General features: G+C 38.6%; 1 protein-coding gene and 2 long non-coding RNA genes across 3 annotated transcripts; 1 reads left to right on the forward strand and 2 right to left on the reverse strand.

Moving 5' to 3' along the window:
- Nucleotides 1–3,869: 3,869 nt before the first annotated feature.
- On the reverse strand, nucleotides 3,870–5,900 carry LOC129299641 (uncharacterized). The gene is made up of 2 exons (XR_008590607.1): nucleotides 5,763–5,900; nucleotides 3,870–5,334 (listed from the first exon to the last, which is right to left on the reverse strand). It is a non-coding gene; the product is annotated as an uncharacterized LOC129299641 (long non-coding RNA).
- On the forward strand, nucleotides 3,966–5,769 carry LOC129299640 (ervatamin-C-like). Its single transcript, XM_054938106.1, has 2 exons — nucleotides 3,966–4,426; nucleotides 4,756–5,769. The coding sequence occupies exons 1-2, from the start codon at nucleotides 3,976–3,978 to the stop codon at nucleotides 5,343–5,345; spliced, it is 1,041 nt and encodes a 346-aa protein (XP_054794081.1). The 5' UTR covers nucleotides 3,966–3,975; the 3' UTR covers nucleotides 5,346–5,769.
- A 6,923-nt stretch (nucleotides 5,901–12,823) lies between the features above and the next one.
- LOC129299642 (uncharacterized) lies at nucleotides 12,824–13,309 on the reverse strand. Its single transcript, XR_008590608.1, has 3 exons — nucleotides 13,176–13,309; nucleotides 12,948–13,091; nucleotides 12,824–12,849 (listed from the first exon to the last, which is right to left on the reverse strand). It is a non-coding gene; the product is annotated as an uncharacterized LOC129299642 (long non-coding RNA).
- Between the last annotated feature and the right edge of the window lie 192 nt (nucleotides 13,310–13,501).

A 13,501-nucleotide genomic window follows, 5' to 3' on the forward strand; every position in this document is an offset into this window, starting at 1 on the left:
TCAGGTTGGTCTTAATGATCAGGTTGGGCTAGACTTCGAGTTTAGTCCAACCTGATCTTGCTGACCTCGGGTGTGTGTGTGATTTTAAATTTTTATTGGTATTATCATTTTATGAAATTGTTTTTTTCCTTCATAGATCATACTTAATAAATTATTGTTGTTGTTATTGTTAAAAGTAAATTATTGTTGTTGTTGTTATTATGAAAACTTTTAACAGGTCAATATATTATTTTTATTTAAAATTTTAATTTGATTTTGAAACTTAATATTATGTCAGAACAATGTGTGTTATTGAGTGTTTAAAATTTTAAAAATATTACTTTTGAACATGATATTTTTTTAAGAGAATATTTTCGATGGACATAATTGAGTATATAAATTTTATTTATTATTTTATTTTTAAATTTGTTTAATATTTTATGCTAGGTTGGCTGGTCTTGTACTCATTACATAAGAACCAAGCAACGAGACGATAGCTAGCCCATTCTCTGTGCACCCGTACGTATAAGCTTCTGTGTGGCTTTTCTTAATTTAATGTGAAAAATTCCAACATAGCATAATTAATTAGTAGCAAGGGGTTTCGAAAAATAACATCAAAAATTAGAAGAGTTAATTTTTAATATTTAAAGATTAATGAGTTATATACAACTTCCTTAAAATTTAATTTTTTTTAATATTTGAGCTAAGAAAATATTTCACTGGAAATGATTCCAACTGAGCTTTTATGATTTCCACCTTTTATGTGAATGGCGGCATTATGGCCAGTTAATTTCAGGTCTTTTTCCCAAACACCCCCCCCAAGAAAAAAAGAAAAACAAAAACAAAAGGTTCTTTGTCACTTACCCTTTTTCAAATTACAAGATGAGTTTAGTTTATATTTAGATAATTTGATCCGTCTAATATCTTTTAGGTGTTTCGTGCATTATACTTTACTGTATCATTTACTCATTAACTTTATAAATGTTCTTGATACTTGAATTGGTCGTCTAATTTGTTTCCCTGTATTCCATAAGTTACTTGTCTGACTATTTCAAGTACTGGATAAGTACATACGTTGGCTTTCAAAATAAAGGAAAAACCAAAGAAGAACCCACTCATCTCTTCCAAATTCGTCATTAATTTTACTTAAAATCAAAATATCTTTAATATAATAAATATTGAAATTTTGTTTTAATGGAAAACGATTGGTATTTTAGCCTTAAATAAATAAATGGGTTCAGGTCATCTACCATTAAAGAACTTAGAACCGTTTCTGCCTTTTTTTCCCCCCCTATATCTCCTCATAGCTTTGAGTCACAATCAAGAGAGGTTCTTTTTTTTATTTAAAAATCATTTATAACATATTGTGCGTCTTTGTGAGATAAAGGGGATATGGAGAAATCGTAGCAGAAATCCAAGTGACATCTTTTCTAGGTTAATGGCAATAAAATTAAATTTTGGATGCACCTGAAATCCTCACCTCCTATGCCACAGATTAAATTAAAGTTTATTTTCTCTTAACATATTAATTAGGACCAAATTAAGGTTTGGCAATAATTAGGTCCAACTAATTAAGGGGTAATTAGTGGTCTTCAGACGAGAGAGAACAGTACAAGATCGGGGTATGCATAATGCATGTGGTTGAACATTTGATTATTACTTTGGGAGGAGTAGTTATGCATGGTGGGTGAGTCATTAATAAATTACTAATTAATAATTAATAAACTAAGTTAAAAAAGCATCAAGAGTATGGATAGAGTAATAAGATAATATCCGGGTGCTTGATTCAATTGGTTCTCGAGTTCAAATTTTGTACATTGTTGATAATAATAGTCTTATAGAGGGTTTGAATTAGTTCGAGTAAGTGTTGATAATACTCATGTTTTTCAAGATACCAAAAGATGGAATGAAAACAAAAGATAATTAGAATTTTTATGGATATGAGCTGTGAAAGAGAATGCCCTCCTCTCTCTTCCCATGTGATTTGTTTGCAAGTTCTACGCTTTCTTTCCTTTGTCTCCAAACCATTCCCACATGTAGGGTATATGCCCTCTCTCTCTCTCTCTCTCTCTCCTGCGCGCGCTTCTAGGCATCTTCTTCCATGGATTGGAATTTTTCGAGTTCTTAATTGATACACAAAAGAGCTTGACAAGGCCCTAATCGTGATTACAGATCAGGAAAGCGTCTATTTATTACATACATACTATATGTAGATATGCATGTTCGTATTTATTTATGTTTTCTCCTTGATCTGTAATCAAGCAATTGCCTGCCAGCACAGGGCATCTTCATGGACTATCACTGTCATTATTAATTTATTTATTACCATTTGGCATCTCTGTTTGTGGGCTCCCACTCTTCTCATCCGGGCCCTACTTTCTCTTCTCTCCTACTCTCACCATTACTGAGACACATGCATGTTTTGAATTTTGCAAGATATTTTCGCTTCAAATTTAGTGGATTTAATTTTTAGTCTAGTCAAGCAATTTCTTAAGTTGTAGCATAAGTAGAATCTGAGCTTATGGCAGCTGCCAGTGTATTTAATTACATGCTACATATGATTTCAAAACATGCCAACACATTCAGACCTCTTTCTTTTGAAAAATGATGACGAAAAGTGCCCCCGGAAACTGGTAAATTAATCAAAATTGCACAATCATATTGAGTTGTGTTTGCCTTCAGCATGTTAGAATATGAAGAATCCCAACTAATCCTGAACAAGGGGAATCCCCACGAAATGTAATGCCTTGAAGTTCATTAAATATGTTAAAGCGATCTGGTTGGCTAATTATCTAACTCATCATCTGTTGCATACATGATTAATTGAATAGTATTAGTCTTTGGAGAATGGACATGTGTTTTGGTTCATAATTGTGGTTTTTAGAACCCAGAACTTACAGTTAATCTCTAATTCCACCCCCCTCTCTGTTTCTTCTTCTTCTTTCTTCGTTTTTTGGGGCTTACTTTTATACTGATCTAAGACGAGATCTAATGCAGACCAGTTTCTAATATAATAAAAAAGTACGTTTATACATATACTACTTAAAAAAAAAAAAAACATTCTAAGCCCGATTGTCAATCAGTTTTATTGGGAGAGAATTACATATATTGAACTTGTTTGGTGTAGAGGATGACGGTGGCAGTCATTTGATGTATAGCGGCCGCGATGCACAAGAGACGCATGCTGGTATTAAAGCTACTTGTTGGTTATAGCTAGCTTGAAAACCAAGGCACTCGCTAGTTTTAATATATACGGGCTTTCGACATTTTCAGGGGAACAGAGTCAAAACATATTCACATGCCCACGTAATCTTCATCATTCCCTTCTGCGCCAAACGGCCAAATTGAAAATTTGATTTTGTCACTATCATTGCCACGGCTTTTGGATGAAAGTTAACAACCTCAGACGGCAACTCTTAGACCTGGACTTCTGGGAGAAGTTGTAACACAATATATATATATATATATATATAGATAAATATATGCTGTTCATGAGTTTTTGATCATCAACTCAACCAAATTGTTCTAGTGGGTTGATAGTGCTTACAGGGGACGTTTCTGGTAATCAATTTCGTTTCGGGGAGAAATAACACTGATTCATTCCGATCTTTGTATTTAACTGACGAATTCTAAAATCCTCAGGTTGTCCGCATTACAGCTTAACCAAATATGAGATGCACTGACCAACTCTGGAATATACAATGATAGAAGGAAATACTAATCAGACATTCAAACGTGCGGGTTCTGTCTATATTGATCTTTTTTGGGTTAGAAAACCATAAGCAAGTTACAACCTAAGCATCTTTCTAGCCACGCAGAGGAGAAGATGAAATATGCAGTCTTGCCTTGTTAAAACTCTCGAGTGCGAAAGGAATGAGAACAGCAAGATGTGTAAAGAATGCAAAACTCGCAGCATACTGCTACCGCATATATTAAATATTCATGCACGTATCATGTACATACCCTCTCATACTACATCCGCATAATTAGCCAGTCATGAAGACAACCACAACATCCCCCATTGTTATCTTCTATCTTCTTACTTTGTTCTGCAACTTATGGATAACAGCAGCGAGAGGGGTATGTCCTAACACTTCCAAGAGTGACGAGACTGAGACAGAAGTGGTCAGGAAGAGGTATGAAGGTTGGCTGAAACGACATGGCCGACAATACGAGGATAAGGAAGAATGGGAAGCCCATTTTCGCATTTACCAAGCCAATATCAGGTTTATTGAGTGCGTCAACGCCCAGAATTACACCTATAAGCTCACAGACAACAGATTTGCTGACATTACAAACGACGAGTTTAGAAGTAAATATCTTGGTTCTCGACCTACACAGCAATTACAGACACAATTCCGGTATGAAAAGCATGGGGCGTTGCCAGAAAGCATAGATTGGAGGAAGAGAGGTGCAGTCACCCCCATCAAAGATCAAGGCCAATGCGGTAAAGTTTCTTGCAAAAACAAGTTCATGGTTTAGAAGAACCCAAGAACAAACAAGTACACTATTACCATGCATTCCCCAAATATTTGAATATCATAATACACGAAACAAGCATATAAGATATATAAGAGCATGGAGGCATGAACAAAAGTAACCGAGATCCTTAACAAAATATATGAAGAGATCCTTGTAGTCTGCTGATATTTATCAAATGCTGATTTCGGTTGCTAATACTTCATTCATTCATTCATTCATTCATTTATTTTTGAGTATGTTTTGAATCTCGGAGCCAGCTGAGAAGTAAATCATGGCACAAACCTTTTGATGCAGGAAGTTGTTGGGCATTCTCTGCAGTGGCAGCTGTAGAAGGCATCAACCAAATAAAGACAGGGAAGTTGGTGTCTTTGTCTGAGCAAGAACTTGTAGACTGTGATTTTAATGGTGGGAACCTAGGCTGCCTAGGTGGCTACATGGACAAAGCATTTACTTTCATCGAGAAGAATGGAGGGATCACCACTGAGAAAGACTATCCTTATAAAGGGACAGACGGTACCTGTGATAAAGTCAAAGCTGCTCATCATGCTGTAAATATAAGTGGCCATGAAAATGTTCCTGCCAACAATGAGGAGAAACTGAAAGCTGCAGCTGCTCATCAGCCTGTCTCCGTAGCAATTGATGCAGGTAGCTATTACTTTCAACTTTATTCTAAAGGTATCTTCAATGGCACATGCAGAAAGGACCTCAATCACGGAGTAACAATAGTCGGGTATGGCAAAGAAGATGGTCAGAAGTACTGGCTTGTGAAGAATTCTTGGGGTGAAGAGTGGGGTGAATCTGGTTACGTTAAGATGAAGCGTGATGCTATGGATAAAAGGGGCATTTGTGGCATTGCCATGCTACCAAGCTACCCTGTCAAATAATAAGGTGTCCGATGAAATGCAGAGTAAAATAACGCAATTAGTCCATTAAAATAAGTAGGCTAGGCTTATCAAGCAGACTAGAAGTTATGATGGACAGAATGAAATAAATAATAATCAGAAAGTTCACTGAACATATAGAAGTCACGAACTAATTATTCTGCAAGGACAGCAACTCATAATGTGGTACTATACATAAAACCTTTATCATTTTCCAGCTATAACAATAAACTTGCCAAATTTCTCTTGGCACTTGTACAAAGAAATTAGAATTTTAACCAGACAGTGAAGAATAAATTCCATCACTCGTATGCTAAGTCTTTCTCACATGATAAAACAACAACAACAACAAGAAAAAGCCTTATCTCGCACGAAAAAAACTAAACAAAACCTAACTTCAATCTTTTGCAAAGGCACGACCTTAGTATTGCACTTCCAAGCTTCAAAGAGAAAGGCTTGTCCTCCTTGGGGGTGATTTTAGGGATGATGACACCTTATTCACAACACAGTTTCTACTATGTGTAGTTAGCCTGTTCAGCTTTAGGAATTTTATTGGCAGCTCTGTAAATAACAGCAAAGATCCAGGTGTTGTAAAAATACGTTACACTGCACAAGCTATTTTCCACAGGTAACCGCTGGCCAAACCCTGTCTTACTCCCAATCTGCCCAAATCATTTCCAACAGTAATACATAGCAGCCTCCGCAAACTGATGGACAGCACTAAGTAATCATAGTAGACAATAGATAATTACCCGTTCCACACTCCAGAAGATGTCAGATTGATTGCATCCCTAGTAAAATATTAGAAATCTGATGTGACCGTGAGATATGGTCAGACTTATAAGAGGAGATCAAGGGGGCAGTTGGGTGTAGAAAGGAAATACCCATTGGGTTAGGATTAATATCCTGAGGGTCCAGAAAAGAAGGATTATGCCATGATGTTTTGGTAGGGTGGCTTAGATTTAGTCTCGATATTGAAGTCACCTTTTTGCTTGCTTTATTTGGCTGTATTATTTTTGTTGGCACTCAAGGATGTTTTAGAGAAGTTAGACAGAAGTGAGGAGAGTGCTGGTCTCTCGAACACCAGTGAGAGACCTTTTCTTGTTGCTGTGTTCTTCCATTTAGTTTGTAATTTCAGTTGTTGGGAATAGGGTTTTGGCTAGAATCAGTGAGTTTCTCTTGTAACACTGATTCAGTTCATATGCATTAATATCAAAAACCTCAGAATTTCCCTCATTTATTTCTCTTTGCATTGAAAGCTTGGTTCTATTAGTTACTTTAGAGCAGAGCTCTAACAATTGGCATCAGAGCCGTGCAATCCTCGGACCTTCTAATAAGCGCAAGAGAGATGGCCGAAAGAGTGCAGTACTCCAATTCCGAGGTACAAGAGTTGAAAGAATCTGTTGGAGGACTATCGAAAGAAATGATCATGATGAAGGAGATGATGCAGACGATGCAAGATAAATTAGAGCAAATAGCAGAGAAACAGAAAAGTGCAGACCAACCTCCTGAACAAGATCAACCCAGCCATGAAGAGACTACAGGAAGCACCGGAGATCATGAAAAGAAGTAGGGAAGTACAGGAAGCTGCAGTTACCAATATTTGATGGAGAAGACCCTATTGGGTGGCTTTTCAGAGTGGAAAGGTATTTTCGAATCAATGCTGTGGCTGAAATGGAGAGACTGGAAGCAGCCATCGTGTGCCTCGAAGGTAAGGCTCTTAACTGGTATCAATGGGTGGAAACTCGAGCACCTATCCGAGAATGGTCAGAGTTCAAGCAAGAACTTCTGCGTCGATTCCATCCCTCATAGCTTGGGGATGAATATGAGATGATGTTTGCAGTCAAACAGGAGCGTTCTGTGCGCGAGTATGTGGAGGAGTTCGAACGCGTATCAGCTATGGTGGGAGACGCATCAGAATCGTGTGTGGGGGGAGCATTTCGTGTAGGACTAAAACCAGAGATAAGGGCTGAATTAAAGCTCACGGCCGCCAGTACCCTTAGAGAAATTATGGAGATGTCTATTAGGGTGGATGAGAGGAATCAGGTAATAGAGAAGGCCAAAGACTCACGGTTTCTGCGAGGCCAGCGTTTTCAAAGTGGGCTTAAAAATGAATCAGCCCAAACTCCTTTCACACGGATCACTCATGTGGCTGAGCCCAGTAAAAGCATGCACACCTCTTCAATACACTCGGGACTCCAGAAACGGGCTAAGACAAAAACGGCAGACTCAAAAGTAGCGAGCAACACGACAGGAACAGCGTCGTCGCGTCCAGGGGGACGAACCCAGCGACTGTCAGACGTGGAATTAACTCGTCGGCGAGAGCTTGGTTTGTGTTTCAAATGTGCAGATAAATTCGGACCTAATCACATCTGCAAAAATAAAAATCTGCAAGTGATGTTGCTGGAGCTAGAGCCCGAGAAGGGAATCGAAGGCCATGAACCAATATGCACTAAAGATAGTGAAGAAGCCGAAGAAGATGAAACTCGAATGGAGTTATCACTAAACTCCATAGTTGGGTTTGGAGGGAATCGCACTATGAAGGTACGTGGGAGACTAGAGAAAGCCGAGATTGTGATTTTGATTGATAGTGGGGCTACCCACAACTTCATAGCTGAGGAATTAGTCACTAAAATAAAAATTCCAGTGGAGGACATTGCCGTCTATTCTATCACTGTTGGGGATGGGTTTAGTATTAAAGGGAAGCAACGCTGCAATGACCTCAAGTTACAGGTACAAGGCCTGGACATTATTCAAAATTTCTACCCCTTTCTACTCAGTGGCGTAGATGTTGTACTAGGAGTTGAATGGTTAAAATCTTTAGGAGAAGTGAAGGTTAACTTGGGGGCAACTGACCATGAAGATTGGTAAGAAAGGAAACAAGGTGTGTTTACAAGGTGATCCCGCTCTAACCAAGGCCTTGGTTTTCCTTAAGTCATTTATTCGATCCGTATAGAAGAGAGGGGAGGGGTACATGATCGAATATAATGGGATGAATAATGAAGAAACAACAGCTGAAACTATAAAATTGGCGCCTGAAATTCAGAACCTCCTGGACCAATTCTCTATAGTTTGTCGACCTTTTGAAGGGTTACCACCAACTCGTTCTCATGATCATGCAATAGCAACCAAACCAGGCGAACAACCTCCTAACATACGGCCGTATCGGTACCCTCATGTTCAAAAAAATGAAATTGAGAAGATGGTGAAAGATATGTTGAGAGCAGGTATCATTCAGCCCAGTCAAAGTCCTTATTCAAGTCCAGTTTTGTTGGTTAAGAAAAAAGATGGAAGCTGGAGATTCTGTGTGGACTATAGAGCCTTGAACAAAATCACGGTGCCTGACAAGTTTCCCATACCGGCTATAGATGAGTTGTTACATGAGTTAAAAGGAGCCGCCATCTTCACCAAGCTGGATTTGAAGTCCGGATACCATCAGATCAGAATCATGGCTGGAGATGAACATAAAACAGCATTTAGAACCCACGAGGGACATTATGAATTCAAGGTAATGCCCTTTGGTTTAACCAATGCTCCTTCCACATTCCAATCTTTAATGAATGAGATATTCCGAGAGCATCTTCGGAAATTTGTGCTTGTATTTTTTGATGACATACTTATTTATAGCCATGATTTAACATCTCACTTGAAACATTTGAAAGCTGTTTTGTCTATCCTGAAAGAGAACCAGCTAGTGATCAACCTTAAGAAGTGCACTTTCGCCCAACCAAAAATTGAATATCTTGGGCATATCATTTCCAAGGAGGGAGTGCAAGCGGATCCCAGCAAAATTGAGAGTATGGTGCAGTGGCCTAAACCCAAGAATGTGAAATCCTTAAGAGGGTTCCTAGGGTTGACAGGGTATTATAGAAGATTTGTCAAGAATTATGGAAAAATCGCTAGTCCTCTCACCGATTTACTTAAGAAAGATGCCTTTAAATGGACCCCAAAAGCTGAAGAAGCCTTCCAAAGTCTCAAGACAGCCATGACTTCTCTCCCAGTACTAGCTTTGCCTGATTTTTCCATCCCGTTTGAGTTGGAAACAGACGCTTCCGGGTCTGGAATAGGAGCAGTGCTGATGCAGAATGGCCGTCCAGTGGCATATTTCAGCCAAAAGCTCTCTAACCGTGCTCAACAATGTTCCATTTATGAGAGGGAACTTATGGCAATTGTTATGGCGGTCAAGAAATGGCGACACTACTTATGGGGGGAGAAATTTGTCATCCGGACAGATCAGAAAGCTTTGAAGTTTCTGCTGGAACAGAGAATTGTAGAAGAAAGTCAACAGCACTGGATCACTAAATTAATAGGGTTCAAGTTTGAAATAGCTTACAAACCGGGCAAGGAAAATCGTGCAGCGGATGCACTTTCAAGGAAAGAAGAAAATCTGGAGATACATGGTTTTTCTTTATGGCAGCAAGGTGACCTTGAAGAATGGGAGAAAGAAGTACATGCTGATCCTAAGTTAAATGATATACTGCAAAAAGTCATTACCAAGCAAGGAAATTTGGAGGGATACAGCCTTGTGAAGGGTTGTCTACACTATAAAGGACGATTGATGCTACCAAAGAAGTCTACCAGAATTCAATTGCTCATGAAGGAATTTCATGATTCACCAACCGGAGGCCATTCGGGTTATTTGCGCACTTACAAGAGGCTTTCTACTGTTGTATATTGGGAAGGCATGAAAAAAGATATCCAACAATATGTGTCACAGTGCGACGTGTGCCAAAAGAACAAATATCAAGCATTAACTCCAGCTGGGCTGTTACAACCCTTGCCGATTCCTCAACAAATTTGGGAAGATATTAGCATGGATTTCATTACAGGACTTCCAAAATCCAAAAGACATGACGTCATACTTGTTGTTGTTGATAGGTTGACAAAATATGCCCACTTCTTGGCTTTGACCCACCCATTTACAGCAAAAGAAGTTGCTGAAAGATTCATTAATGACATTGTTAAATTGCATGGGTTTCCAAAAACAATTGTGTCAGATAGGGATAGGGTGTTTGTAAGTCAGTTTTGGAAGGAATTATTTAAGCAAGCAGGCACTCAGCTTTGTCTTAGCTCTGCTTACCACCCGGAATCTGATGGCCAAACCGAAGTCTTGAACAGGAGCTTAAAAACTTACCTGCGTTGTTTCACCAGTGAGAAACCAACCCAATGGGCGCAATGGTTACCTTGGGCTGAGTATTGGTACAACACAACTCATCATGGGGCTGCTGGAATGACACCCTTTAAGGCGGTGTACGGACGGGACCCTCCTACTTTTTTTAAGCTGAATGGGGAACCGTCAGGCATTGAAGCTGTCAATGAACAGATTCAGTCCCGGAATTCCATTATTGCCATTTTAAAGGAAAACCTCACTGTGGCGCAAGAAAGAATGAAGAAGCAAGCTGACAAACATAGGCGAGAGATATAGCTGGACGTTGGAGATTTAGTCTATGTCAAAATCAGACCCTACAAGCTGAAATCTTTAGCCAAAAGACTTAATGAGAAACTCAGCCCTCGTTTCTATGGCCCCTTCAAGATCATAGAGCAGATTGGACAGGTCGCATACAAGCTGGAACTTCCTTCCACAGCTCGCATTCACCCAGTCTTTCACATTTCTCAACTCAAAAAATCAGTTTGTTCAGCTATTGTCACTCCTACTATACCACCAGCACTTTCTGCAGAATTGGAGCTACAGGTACAGCCTCAAGACATATGCAAGGTTCGGAAACTTATGACAGGCCAGCTGGAGGTTTTAGTGAAATGGAGAGATTTACCCGAGTTTGAGAATTCATGGGAGACAGCTGACACCATTTCTCTCCAATTTCCAGATTTTCCCCTTGAGGACAAGGTGAGACTCTTAGAGGCAGGAAATGATGTGACCGTGAGATATGGTCAGACTTATAAGAGGAGATCAAGGGGGCAGTTGGGTGTAGAAAGGAAATACCCATTGGGTTAGGATTAATATCCTGAGGGTCCAGAAAAGAAGGATTATGCCATGATGTTTTAGTAGGGTGGCTTAGATTTAGTCTCGATATTGAAGTCACCTTTTTGCTTGCTTTATTTGGCTGTATTATTTTTGTTGGCACTCAAGGATGTTTTAGAGAAGTTAGACAGAAGTGAGGAGAGTGCTGGTCTCTCGAACACCAGTGAGAGACCTTTTCTTGTTGCTGTGTTCTTCCATTTAGTTTGTAATTTCAGTTGTTGGGAATAGGGTTTTGGCTAGAATCAGTGAGTTTCTCTTGTAACACTGATTCAGTTCATATGCATTAATATCAAAAACCTCAGAATTTCCCTCATTTATTTCTCTTTGCATTGAAAGCTTGGTTCTATTAGTTACTTTAGAGCAGAGCTCTAACAAAATCAAATGGGACTGACGTTAACAGTCCAGCCAAGCAGATGAGAGGAGAAAACATGGGTTTTCTTTTGAGGAACTGAAAGGCAACCAAAACTTGAGTCCTTTAAAGTATGGCAAGACCAGAGTGAAAGAGATGGGATCTTTGGAGAGTGTAAGAAAAAATACAGGAATAGGCTATTGATGCCTTATCATGAGGTTGAGGTACAGAAGATTGCAAGATTTTTTAAAGAAATTTGCACTATTATTTTAGGAGGAAATCAAGAACAAAATGAATAAGGACAAGCAGTTCAGCAGGACTCAAGGGAAATGAAGTCAGTCATTTTTTCCCATAGTTTTTGGCTTCTAATTCAGCTGTAACAGCTTGATCAAGCCTTTGTAATAAAGGAACCCAGAAAAGCGAAGGGCATTGTTTTAAGTAAGGACAAAAGTGAAGGAGAATATCACTGCAGAGCTTGGCTGCTTTGATCACCATCTTGGCAGACCAATGTAGTACAGATGCAACTTGGGGCAAAACAAAAAAAGAACCTACAGAGATGATTTTGTTTATCAAGAGGTAAAGGGATGCAACTTACAAGGATAAGTATGGCATACACAGAGTGAACATAATGTGATGAGAGAAAAAAGGGTAGAAGATGCAGCTGTGTGCATTCATAAAATATCACTTTTTCCCCATCATGTCATGCACAATGACACCTTTAAATGGTAAAATGACAACACAATTAGCATATACAAAGTCAATAAATAACTTCTCTCTCATACCATCCTTTGCAGATAAAAGTTTACAGTAAAAAAGAAAATAAAAAAGATACACAAAAAATGACAGCAGTTGGAGATAAGGGGGTCATGAATGATGATCAAAGAGAAGTGTAATGGAAAACAAAACTATTAACATATGTTCCTCAATTTAACTCTAGGACCTCAATGACATTGGGATGTTTAATCCAATTGAATAGCATAATTGGCGAGGTTATTCATTTCATATCTTAATGTCATAACCCATCAAATTAGGTTTTCTACATGTTGCCCAAATATCTAAATTCTAATAATATCTTAGATTTTTTGATCAGCTTCTTTTCTTCTTTTCTTTCTTTATGTTCCCCCTTTTTGCTTGCCTTGAAAATTGTGTCATGAAGTTCCCAATTTATGAAATGAGTCCTGACATCAGCTCATATGGAAGAATAGGAAACAATAATTAAAATCGGGCAAAAAAAATAAGAAATGGAAAACGGAGCAAAAGTATTTTAGAATTTTACCTGGGGTTTAAAATAGGCAAACAATAAGGACAACATCTGTTCAACGGTAATACCTCCTTCTATATCTCTTACGGCAATGAAAACACCAGAGAATGACAACAAAAATAACCAGAACCAGTTGAAGAATAATAGCCACCTTCAGTGCTGAAATCAGACAATTTAAAGACATATTTACTTATATATAGGTTTAAAAAGTAATGTGAAAACTCTCTAGGATGAAAAAGTTACCAGTAAGGTTATAAACTAACTCCTCTAACTTCACTCCATCCTTTGTCTTTTTTGCCCCACTAGAGATTGGATCAGATCTGTATTCTACATTTCCACCCATGACACATGTATTGGGACAATGGATGCTACCATCAACTCATCACTCCCATCACAACAATCTGCAGCAATACTGGATAAAAATTGGAACTTGAAGGCAAAAGAAAAATCCTTAATACCCTTGGCAGCACATCCAATTTGAATCGTTTTAAGTAGAATTATGAGAGCAATTTGTACAAGAAGCATGATAAACCAGATTGGGCGCAACAGAATTTCTAGTTTTACACTAG

The sequence above is a fragment of the Prosopis cineraria genome, unplaced genomic scaffold, assembly GCF_029017545.1.
Source record: "Prosopis cineraria cultivar Desert tree isolate PC_DT_omini unplaced genomic scaffold, ASM2901754v1 PC1240, whole genome shotgun sequence".
Taxonomy (NCBI): domain Eukaryota; kingdom Viridiplantae; phylum Streptophyta; class Magnoliopsida; order Fabales; family Fabaceae; genus Prosopis; species Prosopis cineraria.